General features: G+C 31.9%; 1 protein-coding gene across 10 annotated transcripts in view; it reads right to left on the bottom strand.

Moving 5' to 3' along the window:
• The window catches only part of LOC121114129 (uncharacterized), a 34900-nt gene extending 26282 nt beyond the window's left edge, over positions 1-8618 (bottom strand). For 2 of the 10 annotated variants that reach the window (XR_011779206.1, XM_040707988.2), the window contains exons 1-2: positions 8349-8609; positions 4344-4543 (exon numbers count right to left, since the gene is read on the bottom strand). Coding sequence is in view for 2 of the 10 variants with exons in the window: in XM_040707988.2 (XP_040563922.1) it covers positions 4344-4496 (153 nt within the window). In the remaining 8 variants the exon portion in view is untranslated. Of the gene's footprint in view, positions 1-4343; positions 4544-8348 lie in introns of all 10 variants that reach the window. The other 8 variants (XR_011779208.1, XM_040707990.2, XR_011779205.1 and 5 more) reach the window with 7 other exon arrangements.
• Between the last annotated feature and the right edge of the window lie 10185 nt (positions 8619-18803).

Raw genomic sequence — 18803 nt, 5'->3', positions numbered from 1 at the left:
GGTTTCAAATCATGGGTATTAGGTTGTGTCAACATCTCATTCGTCAAATATACATTGAAAACAAATTTTATAAAAATTTACATCAACTACATACATCATTGTAAGACAGTTTGATACTTTGAATGCTACAAATTAGTATGTAAATTTTGGTCTTAATTGTTTAAATAGTTTTTAAATCTCTCCCCCCCCCCCTCCCCTCCAATTTGAATGACTGACGCAGGTATATGATTTTCTATTCTATATACCCACTGAAGGTCAATTATGTCCGACTGTCAATGGAAATTAACTTCCTTTTCAGGTATTTATGTTTTCTTTGTTTATGGCAGTAATAATTCCCATCATTTTCACTAAGCGGAGCTCCTGGAAGTAATTATTTTTTGAGTAGGGGTAGCTATTTTTGCCCGAATATTTGGGTCTATGATTTTTCAAATACATTTATTAGAGAAAAACAAACACTTATTGATTACCTCAGAGACACTGGATTATGTATTATGGAGCCCCACGTAGGAATCACTGCTCCATGGAAATAACCAACAAGTCAAGTCACTGAACCTCATGCATGAAACTCCTTCACTTTTAAATTGTATATTGGGGTTATTTATAATTTGTGCATTGAACTACCTATGAGAATCCCTCTTTTGGCTCCTCTTATATGTGTTGGATCGGTCTATCAATCCTAATTAATTTTGTCAGTTCTAGGACCGGTCCTTATCAGTCTTATATAGTAACTACAACAGCGTTAATGGCGTAGTTGCTAACTACGTCATTTCAAAAGTTTTATCATAACCACTTCCCAGGAGACAAGATACCTGAAGTTTAAAGATGGAGGTGTATGGCTAGAACGTGTAATACTTAAGTATTACACGTTCTAGCTATTATTCATTAATTTTTCGTGTTTATTTTCTTAAATCCTAACTAGAAGTGAAGAAAATAAAAAGATGGCTGTACTGTAGAACTGATGAATGGTGAAAAAGACGGGACCGATTTGAAAAAAGAATGATAAGAATGAAGTTCTAGGACCGATTCAACAACACATCTTATGCCTTTCTTTATATAGGTATCAGGGGTGTCCACAGGAATATATATATACTTTTTTTTATTAAATTTTTTCGAAAAATATTTCCAAAATAAGCTATTAATAAAAAAGTAAATTATTTAGAAAAAAAATTAGATTTTTTTTTTTTTTTTAATTTCAAAAATCTACCTGTTCACAACAAATAAAGTTTTTAGAAAAACATAAAGCTTCAAATATTAAATTTTTTCGAAAAAAATTTAAAAATTACACAGGTATTCACAAAAAAATTAAATTATTTGGAAAAAATTCAAAATATTAAATTATTTTGAATAAAATTTAAAATATTTAGCTTTTTGGAAAAAAAAATCACAAATCCACACCTGTTCAAAACAAAAAACATTTTCAGGAAAAAAATCTTCAGACTTTAAATATTAAATTCTTGAAAAAAAAAATGAAAATATTGAAAAAAAAGTTATATTAAATTTACTTGTAAAAAGCAAAAATTCCTTCAATGCCCCCGCGGACGCCCTTAAGTATGATGGGTGTAAAACTTCTCACTGAATATATGGAATCAGCACCTCTCTTGGAGAGGAAGAGGTGTAAAATAGAGAAGACCCCATCACGAAAATTAACTGATTCCTTCATGAGTAGTTCATATATATTGCAGTTAGTTTTCACAGACATTAGGCATGGAATTTTAATTATGTTCCATTCATTCTCATTCCTATCAAAACAGCCCACCTATGTGGTGTATTTATAAGTATCTACCTAGGTACAGAGAGTCTGAGAATCTTCACTCTACCTACTCCAATGGACATTTTATCATTTATTTTTGTGTGTTCTTTGTGGAAGAGAAATTTGGGTGCTATCATCTTCATCGAGTAAAAGAAATAAAAAATTACAGTTGTTCCACCAAAAAAAAAAAAGAATGTTTAATAATGAAGAAGAAAAAACAAAAAACTATTGAGGCAGGGCCTAATTTGTAAGTCAGTTAGTCAGACAAACAAATAATATTTATTATTAAAGTAGAAATTTGGGCGTTTCTAAGCATGAATAGGGAATTATTATAGCATATATATTGATATTATTTCCTTCCTAATGGAGCACTACTTGAAAAGACTATAATTAGTTATAAAAAAATAGGAATTAGTGACTCTTACTAGAAAATTTAATATTTGAAATTTAATTTAATTTTTCAATTTTTTTTCTAAAAAAATTAATTGCCCGTGAATAGATACGGACTTTTGAAATATTTCTCTGAAAAAATTTAAATTTGATTTTTTTTCTAAGAATTTTATATTTCAAATTTAATTTTTACATTTTTTGTGAAAAGCTATGGACTTTTGAAAAAAATTCTTGGAAATTTAAGTTTTTGAGAAAATGTATGGCTTTTGGAAATTTTCCTCCGAAAAATTTAATAATTGAAATTTTTGAATTTTTTCCCCAATATATCTGGAGTCTCACTTATATACAAATTAAATGTAAAACTTCATTATACATTTTTATTTTTCAAGAATAAAAAATCAGAGCCCTAAATAATATGAGTAGTCATTTTTCTTCTAGTTATTCCATCCCAATAAATTTCATTTTTGTGAACAGGTCTAGATTTTTGAAATTTTTTGTGAATAGCTATGGATTTTTAAATTATTTTTTCCCAAAAAATTTAATATATTAAATTTTTTTGTGAATAGCCGAGGATTTTGAATTTTTTTTTTTCATAAAATTTATTTTTTCAATTTTTTCTCCAAACATTGTAGTTTTTGGATTTCTTTTCAAAAAAAAATCCAAAAACCAAGCCCCGGCCCTTACAAAAAAATATAATCCTATGGAGGCCCTTGATGTAGGTACTTATTCAGAACCTTGGCTCAGTCCAGTGCTTTCCTACTTGTCCGTCCATACAGAAGGTCAAATCGATTCCTTGTGACGTCATTGAGGTTGTTTTTCTTTCCTATTTTAATATCTCTGTTATATATACACTGTTGTATCGATCTCAAGACCGACTTCCTAATTATCTTTTCCCTTTCGTAGAGAGTATATTATAAAAATTTAACAGCTGAAATGACGGTGTTAGTGACTACACCATTTCAGCTGTTGTAGTTACCATAAAACTTATTAGGGCGGGTCCTAGGACTGACAAATTTTATGAGGATCGGACTGAAAGGAATGCAGTCTTATTAGTTTTTGAAGACCGATCCAACACTCTACGTAATGGCAATGAATTATAATGACCATGTAAAAATATAATGTTCGTTTTATATTGCATTATAATGAATAAATGAATATTTCTTGCAAGTTATATGGAATGGTATCATATAACTTATTTGGGTAAATAAACAATTGATTCGGAGAAAAGAAGCAGAAACGCCGGCATCTAAAAACAAAATACGATGTGTAATGCCGAGTACTATATCAAATAGTAGAATTGAAACTCTGAGTGAGACAGATTTTTTTTTTTTTTTTGGGGGGGATGAAGGTTAAGAGATCTGGAACGATATTCAATTTTTTTTTTTTTTTGCAGTTTGAAATTTCAATCGTAGACCAACTTCCTTTGCTGAAAAAAAGAAGATGTTTATCTTTTCGACTTTTACTCAGAGATCCATCCAGACGGAACTTGCACAAAATTATTTCCATCTTACAAAACGGGTTTGGGATTTTCAGATCCAACACTACTACTAAATAAATAACCAATACGTCCAACACCACTACGTCAAACAAAAAAAATGGCTTATCGATGACGTAACCTCAAAATATCTGAGCTAATCACTCATAACAAAATTGTCATAATAAAACAAGGAAGAAGTTAAATTTATTTTTATTTATACAATTAAAAGTCCACAAACTTCCGAGCTAGTCCCTGACCCTACTTCAAACAAAAATCATTTAGGTGAGAAATACCCTTGAGGACACTTTTGTGCTATGCTTTTATTAGGAAATGCACCGAAATACGGATTACTCATTTTGAAACAGGATGGAATATATTGATGTCGTGACAATACTAATTAATATCTATAAGAAATTATATGTATATCGTAGCTATTACATGACTAAATAACGAATTAATCTACTTGGAAGAAGAATAAATTTTGCGAAAAATACCTAATTTGTGAAAAATAATTTCATTTTTGTTTAATTAAATTGTAAATTGATAGACATGCTGTTAGTAATACATGGAGTATATTAATATTATCTTCATATTATCTAGGATTACATTGCAAAAAATGTGTATATTTATACGTATCTACTACTAACTAGTAGAAGAATAAGAGGGACTAAGGGGTGTGCAAAAAACATCAAAGCAAACAGGCAAACAACATCATTCTCTTCTTACCTTCCTCACATAATTATCAAGAACTTGTCTTTGACTCTCAGTGGAAGAAGCATTAGAGTGTCTATCTTCGAGGCTCTCAGAGGAGCGATAGTGTTCCATTGTGTATATGCGGTTTGCAGGAGACTCCTCCATGCTTGACTCTATCCCGGGCATTTCATAGAGAAGAGCTGATCTTTGTGCAAAAATACAAATCAGAGATGCTGAAAAATTTCAAAGAAATAGACCTCATTTATTTTATAATGTTAACAAAATCCTTTGAATTTTCTCTTTATTTCTGTCTAAAAATGTATCATGATTAGTGATGAGACTCGGTCAGCATAAGTGATTTTTACTAGACCCATAATTCGGTCCAGATCGAAATCGAGGGAAATTTAAATCATAGTCGGATTTTTTTCCCCTTATAAAATGACGTGGTACCCGATCGAGATCCAATTATGTACTTTTGTAGACCAAATTTTACTATGAGACTTCTCCAGGCCCAAGTTGGACCGAATTAATTAAAATGATAGATTTCCAGACCGAAACCCATCACTAATAATTATTTATAGACTATATAAAATTATAAGGTACAAATAACATTTATTGAATGTAGTTAGTTTTGAAGAAAATAAAAGTATAAATCTCTTGGATACAAGGAACTGAATTTATCCCTCCAACAGAGAGAGAGAAAAAAAAAACAAAAGAAATTAATAAATATAAAAATTTGTCAGGATTTTGATTCAATTTTCTTTTAAGAAAAAATTATATAGTACTAATAAAAAATATAAAAGAGACCATCTGTTATATGTATTTTTTAATGAGGAATTTAACGGATCAATGATCAAAGGAAGGAGAGAGAGAAGGGGTTGGTCGATACGTCGGTGGGTTGTTAAGAGATGGTTAACAATGGGTAATAAAAAAGGATTTCGTTGTTGATTCGAATCAGTTCACATGAATAGATCAATGGGAAGAAGCAGAGGATTTGTTGTACAGTTATCAATCATTTGAAAATTGCTGAGTTAATCTTAATTACATATCAATAGATCGCTCTCGTAGAGTTCAAGGACAGGGAATCCTACATTCATATGTTTAATTCAATCATCATTTAATTATCCCTTTAAGACATACACAAGTTATAATCATTATATAATTAAATAATAATATTTGTAACTAGCACATACAAGGTCTTGTATACCACCATAGGTATGTAGGGGGTAGGATCCCTTCGTCCCATCCCATCTTTAAGGGCCTGTCAAATTAACTGATGACCTTTGCATGGAAATCCTTTCCGACATATTTTGGTCGTACATATATGTGTACCACCCTAAGGACGAAGACATCTAACAGGGTGCATATCTAAAATTACTTTATCAAAAGCAATGGATCTAAAAGGGCCACTTAATTATGTAATCAAAGTACATACAAATGAATGTACTTAATAAATAGTGATAATGTCTTTATCTGACATTATCTTTCAATAATTGTTTTATTATCACTGTTTGTTAGTGCTTCATATGGATTATAGAACTTGTTAGGGTGGGGTAGGAGTAAATGAAATCATAAATAAGACTTCTTAATGAAACACCACTCAGATAGAGAGAGAGAAAGGGTTAAGAAACTATATATTATTACTACGACATAATTGTTCCTTGTTCTCTAAATAAGCTATTTCTCTTATATTTTCAACTTTTGATCCAAAGTAGGTCAGAGATGGAGCAGCAAACTCCTTCTTTTCTTAACAGCACTCAGCTATTTTTATTGTAATTTTTATGTGTTAAGTTTGTTGTACGATACAGGGAGCTAATGCCACATTCTAATTGTATAAATATTTGTATTACAGCTTGGAGCTAACAAAGAATTCAGACCCTGTATTACTGAATATACAGGGTAGTCCAAATAAATTGGAAAAACCTTTAAAAGGCTTATAGCGAACGAACTAGATGGGGGTAACCCCATTTTCTTTTAAATCATTTGAAAGCTACATTTAATAACATTCAATTATTTATAATGAGATTCGCCTTTCTTGATAACCTCGGCCATACGGAGCCAGAAGCATTGACAGGCCTGTGCCACCTCGTGCAGATCCAACTTTGCCATGCCATTGTACGGGTAATTGACTTCTACAGGGCCTCCATAGACGAATGATACATGACACAGGCTTCATGCTCAGTCCTACACCAGAGAAAGAAATCGCATGGGTTCAGGGCTGAAATCTGGGCTTCAAAAGAGAGGATATTTTGTGGGTAAGACATCCTGCACTTTGTTGGCCTTGTAAACCGGTGTCTTCTAGAAGCTGTAATTTCTTCCTTGGGCTACTTTATCCATCCAGGGAATGTAAATTAGAAGTGCAAAACCAGAACAATAGAAAAGTACCTCTGCAAGACTGCCAAAGCTTCCGGCACCGAGTGGCCGAGGTTATCAAGAAAGGCGGATCTCATTTTCAATAATTAAATGCAGCTTTCAAATAATAAACATTGTAGGGTTCTTTGTTCGTTATAAGCCTTTAAAGATTTCCCCAATTTATCTAGATCGCCCTGTAGAATATATATAAAGCTTCTTGAAACATTGTCCAGATACTTCCTAAAATAATCACATCCGTCTTATTCCCATTCCAACAAAGAGAAGACAAAATTAATTTGGATTCCTTAGATCCTCCAATAATATTGTAAATAAAAGATTTCAATTAATTATCAATTTGAATAGATAATAATTACCAACTACTACATGTCCCTCCCAAATCTATATCTTCTTTTGTTGGGAGGAGTCCTTGTTTATTTTTGATTCATCCCTGGGGAATAGTCCCCATTATACACTTAGCATTATCTATAACTATGAAGCCACTCTTTTTATTAATAAAACAGACAATTAAAACATGTACTTTGTACATATAATAATGGGAGAGATATTCAAGGATATGATAATGGTACGGAGGGAACTAATACCTCAAAAGAATTATAAATAGTCCTTGAATCTTCTATTACTAAGTCATGTATATATACTATAACAAGACTTCTCAGGAGAAGGATCTCCTGAGGTGACTTTTATTACAACTATTGATTAGTATAAGGGATTCAATGTGAGGTATTGATGATCTGTTATTCTCTCCATGAAAAGGCATCAATGTTGTCCGTTGTCAAGACAAAAGCAAGCTAAAATGAGTCTAGATTACATTTGTACTCATCAACAAATAATGATAGTCCGTTTATTCAGACACACTATTCTAATTGATCTTTGGGAGACGCCACAAATTGAAGAGTAACAAAAATCTATTGTCACAATGAAAGAATTATAAATGTATATATTCTATATACGAAATGTACCTTATCGGGGCCAAATAATGTCTCATAAATCAAATGAAGGTTGTTAAATATAGATAACATTCTTGAGCATTGTAACTCATACCAGAAACGTGAATGCAATGCCTACTATTGACACAAGTATGTATGTATATGAAATATGATGCCAAAAATAAATTGGACATTTCCCATTTTCTTCTTGATTCTTGTTGAAGATTGTTTTTGTGTAATAATATGATATGATGTAAAATCTTTTCCAACCCCTCTTCATACTCCTCCTCAAAAGACTTTGAACTTTTTACAAAAGTACTGACAATCCTAGAATGTGTGTCGTTCGTGTTGAGGGAAGGAGGGAGGGAGGGATGGGGTAAGAGAAGAAGAAAAAGTGTTTTCTTGAAGGATGAGGTCAAAGAAACTTGAGAGAGTGAGCATCTAAAGATTTCTTGAATCCAGTTTGAAATGTCTGTGTGAGGATTTGAAGGGAATGAACTTGGGAGGGAATTAAGGAAGGAAGGAAGGAACCAACAGGTCGGATTTAATATTATTGGAACCATTTGTGTTATTTTGTTATGGTTATCCAAATAACCAAAAGAGAAAATGAAAGAAGGAAGACTAACAATAAAGAACTAACTAGAGAGAAGAAGGAAAAAGTGGTTGGCCGTCGTTTCCCTTTTTATCAAGACTGAATAACAATCCAATGTTATTTTTTTAAAAAAATGAGTATTCTTACCTGTAGCTAAAGGAAATATCTCTCACCACACTATTTGACAAAATTCTTATTACTAATTAATTTATTTTGTCTATCAAAAAAACAACACCAAGTTGACAATGTCTCGTATGCAGTTAGAACTAAACTAAAAAATGAAACCAATATCGGAGACGAGCGAGTCAGCTACGTGACCCGGAGGGAGCAAAACTGAATACATCCATAGAATAATTTTTTCTTCTTTTCTTTCTTTCCTTATTTTGAATTACTTCACATATAGACAGTGAGAATTATTAAGGGTCGCAGGCGCAAAATACGGACCTACACGCACGCCTTTCTTCTTTTTATAATAAATATTCTATGTTGAATTTAAAATTATGTATGTTCGTTCTATTCTTTTATATGTATATACAGGTAAAGGAGGGGCAGAAGCACTCAAGGTGGCCCACGCCAAAATGCCACCCTTCTCCCGCTCTCTCTCTCTCTCTAGCTTGCTCACAAGATTTGTGTATATGTGTGTGTGTGTATATTAAATATCGGTCCTACAAGTTACAACTAATATATTATTATTGTTACTCCAATACTATGTTCAACATTCACATTGTACTAGTGTCTTCTACACATTTCTTAAAAATAGGTTTAAGACATTTTTGTACAGGCAGCTAGAGTAGCTTCTTCTTCACCTTCTACTATTCTATTATTCCCCTTCTTCATTGGCTAAAGTTGTCGTCTCCCTCCTGACACTACAGAAGCTTTTAGAATCAACTATATATGTATTACATTTATAGTACCTTGCCACCTTTTGGTCATTCAGACTCTACTGGTTGTTTACAAATTCTTCCTTGTTTGATAAATAATGCCTCTGTGCACGTGGCTTGTGCTATGCACTTTAAACGTAGGATTGTATATATAAGTTTTTTTAGGGGGCTTTGTTTTTGGATTTTTTTTGGAAAAAAATTAAATATTTAATATTTTGGGAAAAAGCTTCAAAAATCCACAGTTCTTGGAAAAAAATTTAATTTATTGGAAAAAAAAATTAAATTTAAAAAACATCTCAAATATTAATTTTTTTGAAAAAAAATCAAAATTTATGGCTATTCACAGAGAGTTAAATCCTTTGGGGAATAAAAATGATATCTAATGTTCTAGTCAAAAGTTAAAATTCCTTTATTTGGGCTTGGGACCTCCTGTCAAATTTATATATCTTAAAAATTGGTTTAATGCATTTTTTTTTTTACAAGCAGCTGCAATAGTTTATTTTTCACTGTCTAGAGTTGTCTCCTTCCTGACACTGCATAAGATTTTAGAATCAAATATGTATCTAGCTGCATTTATAACATATTTTGTGCCCTCTCGGTTGTTCACAATTATCCCTTGTTTAATAACAACTATGACTTGTGTTGCATGGACTTTAAAGGCCTTAATAAAAGGAATAGAATGAGCTAATCCGGAGTTAATATTCGAAACGGACTAAAACACAGTAACCTGCCAATTTATTATGTGTTTTTTCATCCCCATTTCCAATTAAAGCAAATTATTATTATTATTTTCAAAGCAATATTTTTTTGGGTGGAGTCAAAAGCTCAATTATTTTTATTAACAATCATAATTATCCCTTATAGCTCGATCCGACCGCATTGTCCATTAATTAGAAAGAAATCAAATCTGCTTTTCATTTGAGTCATATAAATGTAAAATGTGTGCACTTTTCAATATATTTTACAAAGAATGATGACAAATATCCGTTCTTGGCACTGAAATACTAAGTACTTCGTACTCAACTAATGGAGTGGAAGGACCATCTATCAACCCTTCAGATATACCGTCCATGCAAAGTTCTTATTTCATACTCATATTTATTGCTAACAATCGACTCTTTTAACAAATTTTTATTTTATTTTACTTACATAGGTATAATATACGCATTTCTGTGTACGACTTATGAGTATCTAATAATTTAAAAAGGGAATTGTCCTTGTGAATGCTGCTCAAGTACCTAGTAACTTGCAAAGGTCCAATGCTCTTTACAATAACCTAAATATTATCTGTATCTGCATTTGAAAAACGTGTTTTGCGTAAATAGCAAGTGCTTGGTCTATCCACATCACACCCTAACATAATATTCTGCGTATAAGTCCGCGTAGAAGAGAGTTACCAAGTGTTACAAACCGGGCCTTACTTATTTTTTAATTACAGATTCATGCAATACAAAATACATATACTTGCTCATGAAAAGCTCTTAACATGCTTACATGGGAATGATAAAGACAATTTTTAAGGGTTATATAATCATTAATCACTTATAGTTATAATCAACCAAAAAAACAACATGGGACCTACAATACATAAGGGTGATCCATCAAGAAACTATATATGTATATCGAATGAACTTCTTCGAAAGATATACTATGAAAAAGTCAAACCACGTTAAGATATTGAAGTATGGAAGAGAGGAATCATGAATTAATGAGGCCTTCCTTTTCTTTTTACCTGCTAATGTACATTGGGATAGGACGTGTATTGGTTGAAGGCCTGAGAGATGCCTATTTTCATAGATATACATGTGAAATAGCAACAAAATATTTGAAATGTTGCATGGTAGGTTGGTATCTTAAGAATGGCACTATTTGAAGATTTAACCCATAGAGAAATAAATACATAGAGGCCGTCAAAAGATGGATGAATGAATGTACAAAGATACTGGCCGATACAAAGCGTATAAAATGACGTCATATTTTTTCTTCTTCTTACATTAACAGGTTAAGAATTTTATTGATTTAATAATCCGCAATATGAACTGTTTGATGTTCATGGTGGGACCTTCATTTAACAACCAGCACGTTTTTTTAAATTGATTTTCTACAAAAAGAATCCTTTAATTTTAATAAAAACAAATCCCTATTGAAAGTTGAATACAAAAATACTATAAGTAATTCAAAATAATCGCCTTTGGTGTCAATCTTCGACTCGACCTCGGAAACGGGAGCATGTATTGATAACATTCTCAATTGGGAAATTCCATAATTTTCCCTGGATCCCGGAATTCAGCTCGGATTCTGTGTTGCGTGAGGATCTGTTGGTGTGTCGCTCAACTGCGCTACACTTGGTAGTTGAGGTCTGATGAGCTTGGAGGTCAAAACCTTCTGGCTAGCCACCAAAACAACCCCCTACGAGCACATGCACAGATGTTGCAGGTGATCAAAGCTCGTCGTTAAACAACGACCGCACGCTGTGCAAGAATAGCCACTAGGACAACCTCTATGCTGTCTACCCCAGAACGCTTCTCAAATATTTTACACTGACAGAAAGTAGACTATCTGTGAAAAAAATCAAATTACTTCACTGCATCAATTTATCATGATGTACATATAATTTGGTTTGAGCTTGAATTTTCAGATTGCATAGTGTATCAGTCATAGTTATTGTTTAAAATCCTATTTGGTTCTGCCGCGATACTAGCGCCATGCATCTGCAGACAAGTCATACCAAACATTCAACTGCCCCTATTCCAAATAGAGAAATAATTTTCTCCTCTGACTGACTGACCAATGGATTTTTAATAAAATAAAGCCATCCACTGATTTCCTTTAGCTGATGTTGAAATTTTTATACCCATTGCCATGGCTGATTTTCATTGCAGCAGGCTGAAAAGTTTAATTTACGAGGCTAGCTACGGATTTTTGAAATTTTTTTGCTGTGGTTTTTCAATTTTTTTTTTATTTCCAAAAACATTTGGAAACAGTGCAATGATTAAAACTGTGCATATCATTGATGTTTTTAAGACCATGTTAGCCGAGACCAAGATTTTAAGGCACCGAGAAAACGTCAGTAGTTGTATGTCAACTTTCCAGAGGAACTTTGATTTTTGGCTCATGTTTTTTTTTTTTTTTACATTTACAACAAGGCCTTTTAATTTTGGTATCAAGAACTATGTATGCAATTGCCTTGTTCTCAATTTATATACAATAAATATAACTCTGAGTAATGAACCCATCTCGTTAATCACTAAATACCTCAAGGATCTTCCTTTCTCCCAACTGAAAATCTCTTGACATTTTCCATGCAGACGTAAAGGTCGATTCTACCTATTTTCGTATGTAATAGAACATTTAAAATAAAATAAGAAAACTTTTCTTTAATCATAAGACATGAAGAATAACAAAATACATATAATATAAAGAGATGAACGGTGAACAAAACATCCTCATAATTGATGGATGAAGAAGAATGATGAAATATTACACATTTGTAAAACTTATCTTGTATGAGTGTGTATATATTCCCTTATATGACATTTTATCCTGGATGTCGTCCAAATTATAGTGATGATTATTTACTACTAAGAAGGGGGCGAGAAAATGTTTTTAATTCTATTTTTTTAAATATTTAATATTCACACACCCTCACATAAATATTATAGGGTGGGAAAAAAGTAATTTCGCATTTCCCGCACTTTTTTAACTAAGCATATATTGTTTATCATTGGTCATATCCAAAGTTGTGGCTTTATCTGTCTAGCGGTTCAAGTAGTTCCAGTACTGGAACCGACAAAGTCGAAACGAGACCGCAATATATTGATTATCGGACTCGGTTCTTGTGCTTCTGTTCCTATAAAGAATATACAAAGAAAATACAATATAAATTATAAGAAATAAATTAACTTTAATCAATAAACACAATTTTTTTTTGTGCAATTGCAGCGTTTTATAATGATTTTTTACATCAGCGGTGGATACGGTTGTATCTGTGTTCCAAATTGATAAGAGCTTCTTATGGATCTGTAAAAGTGGTTTTAGGCACCCGACGGTGTAAATAAAAGAGGAAAGGTGCTAGGTATATTAAGGTCCACTACTAAGCTTGATAGACCCTTATAATATGATAACTTTAATATTTCTTAAGCCAGAGTTTCCCAAACTTTACTATGCCAAGGCCCCCTACCTAATACATTTTTAGCCAAGGTCCCCTTTATACTTTATACATGTGTACTATGTATGTGTAGACTGAAAGCAATCCTCAATTCTCCATCTTGCTGCGCGCCCCCTAGCCTTCCCTAACGGCCCAACTTTGAAAATCATTGTCGTAAGCAACCTTAGTTTTCAGGATCCCTGCTGTAACATGGGGCACTACGCACTCTATGTATAAGGTAGCTGCAGGCCTGTTTGTATTTAATATAATTTCCTTGACCTGAATTGTCTAGTTACGCCCCTTGTTGTAAGTTCCTTTAACCAAACTGAGCTTGTATAAAAAAGAAGCGAGACTGAAGACCGAGACCAAAACCGTTGAAATAAAAGAACCGAGACCAGGACTGATAGAATCACTGAACCTGAACTGGACCCAACCTTGGGTGTAAGCGTATATCACAAAAGCTTTTGGACATTATTGCGCGTGGTAGGTTTAGTTGTGAATTATCGTGCATCGATAATAGAGGTTGTAAAGGAAGAAATTTGGCATATTTTACATTTTTACTACATATGAAAGGAAAAAACGCGTTGAAAGCGACCAAAAAAATTTGCAATGTATACGGGGCTAATACTCTTTGGGTTCATCTTGCACAACATTAATTCGAGGGATTTCGTTCCGGTGCAGTGGAGGTAAATGATGTATCACGTAATAGAAGGCCTGTTGTCGAAACTGTTGATTTAAGGGAAATTGAGATAGACCGTCACGTTAGTAGTGTAACATCGTCCAGGAGCTGAATATTGATGATAAAACCGTTTAAACCATTTCCAAAAGGCTGGATATATAACGAAACGCGAATAAGAGAGAAATTGTCATTAAGACAACGCCAGGATCCACACATCTTTGATGACGCGGCAAAAACTCTGTGAGCTCGGATGGGAAGTTCTTATGCATCCATCCTACAGTCCGAACCTGCCACAAAATGACTACTACCTGTTCCTGTCTATAGCCTACGCGCATGAGGGTACAAATTTGGCCTCAATAGGGGCCTGTGAAAATTGGTTCTCCCTTTTTTTTTGCCAATAGGGACAAGGGCTTCTACGAATAGGGACTACGAAGTTGAATTATCGTTGGCAACAAGTTATCGAACAGAATAGGGCATATTTGGCTTAAAATAGGTTGATTGTAACAATTCTTAGAAAGCATTGAAATAAAACAAAAAATATAGAAAAGTACTTTTTCCCAAGCAATACAAAAATATTTACAGTTAAATCCGGATAAAGGAAACTGCTATTTTTCATAATTAAGTAGACTATATACAGATTTTTCTTCTATCCGAAGAAACCATCATTTCTGGATGCTTATGTAAATAAGTATTTTTGAAACCCTTCCCTTTCGAGGCAAGCGGTGAAATTATATTTGAAATTAAACATATTTCTTTTAGTCAAGGTTAAATAGAAATACAAGGTTCTACCATAACGCGTTTACGACTTATGTTTGACTTCCACCACGCAATTAATATTGACGTCATAGTGTATGAGTGGTTGAATATTTTGTCAAGATCTGTTTTTCCTACCGGCAGCCGGCACGATATATTAAATTGAAAATTATAGCAATAGTGACGTCATTGCCCAGCAGTCGGTACAATACATCAGATTGAAAATTCTACCAAGCCTGATTACATGATGGTCGTCTAACCTTGTATTTCTATTAATCTTGTCCTTTAAAATGCATTTTTAAAACAGTTTCACGAAAGAAAGGTGATCGCATAGAAATGTTAACACCGCGATGATCAATTAAAGAATGAACGAAAACAAAGAAAGAGCACATGCACCAATCGTTATTCCTTTTCTAATCGCTAAACTGTACAAACATCCCATCAATTTGTATAATACGAATATATTATATTTTCTAAATCCTTTTTAAGGTACATTGTAGTGCTGTTTAAAACATAGATGGCCACCTCTATAAATTTTCACTTTTCAGTTTACTATTTTTACTTAAAAAAAAGAAACCCGTCAGCCGTGACGAAGCATTTAATTTGGATAATGACGTCATCATAGACATATCTTAATCACGTCAATACCATTTATTATATCTGAAATCTCTACCTTCAACAATTGCATATTTTCATAACATTACTAAAGTTAGCCAATTCATCCAAACTGTTGTACTATTCTTGATTTAAAACAATTCAATACATAGGGAATTGCTCAAAGGTAACTAAGAACTCTAAGAAAAAAGCTTACAGGAAGAAAGAAAATTATCACCTTCAAATTCTGATAGGTCTTAAAAATTTTACTGCCATAAGTTCATTTTTTGTTTCGCGTCATTCTTAGGTATAGGATTTTTGTTATAAAAGTAGGAGTTTTATTCAGCTGGTATTCTACACCATTTCTATCTTTTGGCATTGCTATTCTATTTTTTTGATCGAGATTACGTAGTTGAGTGGATTTCATGTATATAAATGTTTTTTTGATTAATTATTAATCAATGGCCCTATTGCCTCTTTTCTTACATTTCGTTGCTATAAGTGTATCTCACAACCTTTCCTCCAGAAAGAAACAGAAAAAAACCTAAATCAAATGGTATCAGTTAGCCAATTCTTTCCAAATATCATATTAATTTGAAATCACAACAAAAGCTAATTATAATTCATACCCAATAAACCTTTAGAACACTGATAAAAAGAAAAGAAGGTGGAACGTGGACAGCTGACAACAAAAAGGTATAATTTTTTTAGATACTGTTTTTGACAGATCATTCAGGATGCTCAGGTATTTTGGCACTCATTATATATGGACGTATTGATTGAAAATCAATGTAAAATGACGTTGAAAGAAGCATACAGTCAAAAAATGTTGGGTCCAGCTTACGATTTGTTTCTATAAAAATTAAAAATTCTTATAGAAATTCTTCATTCCCATGAATTTTTATGAGATTAAAGAAAAAGTTGATTTTACCAAAAACAATTCTTTAATACGAAGTTTTTTTATACATTAAAAAATTGTTATAAGAGAGAACGTTGATTATAAGCCTATTTTATTATGTCTGGATTTCTTATATCCGGATTTGACTGTATATATCCAACTAACATCATATTTCACTGTATTTTTCTTCTACCCATGCCAGAGCCGGTTTTAGGTGGGCACTTGTCTCATACTCGGGATCAAATTATGGGAAAATTATAATTTTTACATATACTAATATGAAATTTTTATAAAACGCCCATACAAGTAGAAAAAGGTTATTTCATACAAGAAAATATGAATTTATAAAAATAACGTCATTAAATGAAATGTAAACACAATATTGTTAAAGAAAGATAATAAGAAGGTCATTCTAAAAATAAAATGTAATTATTTTCTTTTAAAAAAAGTCATTTATAATTAGTCAAATGGGGATATAATAAAAATAATCTTCTAGTCAATGTATTCTCAGATACCAGTTTTTCCCTACATAAATAATTCGCATGAAAGAAATTTTTGTTTTGAATATTTCTTTTTAAATTCATTTCAATATGAATACATATGTCCCTCGTTCAACACTTTTGGTAAAAGATAACTTAAAAATAAGATTTTTGGATATAAATGACAAAATCATATATTGTCAACTTTTCATCTAAGAAATAGAAGTTTCATATATCCAGATTTGACTGTATTTAAAGTTTTAAAAAACCCTATAAAAAAGTGTAAATATTTATTAAAAAAGTTCAAATTGAAAAAAAAAAAAAAAAGTGAAAAGGGCCTCGTAAATATAAATTTGCAAAGCCCCACTCAGACTAAAATCGGCTTTACTCTTTCCCCCATTAGAGTTCGGATCGTTTATTGGTTGAATAGTTGTTTACTATGGCGTTCCGTTCACTATGGAACCTCTAGGGATGGTATTACCCCACAAATTAAAATAATGACACTTTTTTCTCCTCTTTAAAGCAGTTATTCCTTTTATCCTCCAAAATCATTCAACAAGAAGCTGACATTAACTAGGGTCTTAATTCAGGTGTACCACATGTCTCGCTCCCGCCTTCTCCTCGCGCTCTAACAAAAAAATATTCTAATTTTTTTACAGGAAAACAATTTGTGGTTAGTATAAAAAATAAATTAGCTAATTGCTTAAGTATTTAGTTATATATTAGTATGAAAGACTAGCTAAAAGTTAGCTTGATACTAAAGATAGGACGGGTCTTTGACCTCGGTACGGTATAAGTAAATTTTTATTATCCTAAAATATCCGAGATCCAAGACCCGATTCGGTTTTAGGTACTCTAGGTACTTTTATGAATCTTAAAAAAGATTATTCTGCATTTAATTATTTCATAAGATACGTTATATTTAAATATATACTAAAGTAAGTTCACCTGACGTTGGCCGGGACATTAAGAAATTAAAATTGATTCTGAACTCTTTTGCTTTATATATATATATATAAAGACTGTAAAATTATAAGATTATTCTCAGCTCATCACTAGCAGACTATCATATATAATTTGAGGGCATTTTCCTTTCTCTGTAATGAACAATAAGCAGACATATATATTGATGTTTTGTTAAATTATTTACACATAAAGCTACAATTTCCTAAGGGTTTCTTAGAATCCGCACAGAAGGAGAACGATGAGGCATCATTTATTTCAATTTATGATTTGAATTACGACATAATTAGTGTGGATTGTATTCCCCAATAATACAAAATTTACATATATTAACTAATGATTATAGGGCGACTTTTTAGTTTCAGCCGTTGTTGCTCAAAAAACATTAGGATATTTATGTATATTCCTTGATTATAATCTAAATAACCAATCAGAAGGAGTTTCAAAAAATGGCGTAATTTAATTTGTTTTAGATTTTAATGTATGAAATCCCTGTGACGACATTATCAATAGTATGAAAATTAATATGTTTGTAATTTTTTTGTCAGTTATCTAATTGAACTCTGGACTCTTTTTATTTGTGATCAAAAAGAGTTTTGAAGCTCCATAAGGTGAGCTGTAACAAGAAAGACAGTGGGTAGTTAATAAGTTAAGTTAATTAACTTTTAACTTAAGTAGTTAATTATTTAAACAGTGTTACTTTAACTTCAACTTAACTAGTTAATTTTCAACTTAATTTATTAATTTTTTAAACTGCATTATCTTAATTTTAACTTAACTTGATTAAGTTAAGTTAAGTTAAATTTTGTCACTCTAAGTTGAAATACTAAAAAAACACTGTCTTTCAGTAATCGTTTGTTCTCCGATAAATTAGTTTAAAACTGTGTCGACACTATCTATTTTATTAAACTTTTCAACTGGGTCATTCCACATTTAATCAATAAAAATGATGTTTTCTCAGTGTCGTAGAAAATGTCGTTTTTATATTATCTCTGATATTTTTCTAATTTTACATACAGTTGAAAATTAGATAGAAACTCAAAAATCTAAAATTTTAGCGGTCTTTGACTTCTATTTTAGTAGTAGCTTGAATCTGTATTTTTTTATTGATCGTTCCATTGGAAGTGCAGAAAATTTCAGCCAGAGAGACCGACAGAATAATTTTTATTATATAGCCTTGATAAATCTCTCAATAGACTAACTTAAAT

This window comes from Lepeophtheirus salmonis, chromosome 3 (genome assembly GCF_016086655.4).
Source record: "Lepeophtheirus salmonis chromosome 3, UVic_Lsal_1.4, whole genome shotgun sequence".
NCBI classification, from domain to species: domain Eukaryota; kingdom Metazoa; phylum Arthropoda; class Copepoda; order Siphonostomatoida; family Caligidae; genus Lepeophtheirus; species Lepeophtheirus salmonis.
Note: the sequence above shows the minus strand (reverse complement) of the source record. Positions and strands in the feature narration are given on the sequence as shown.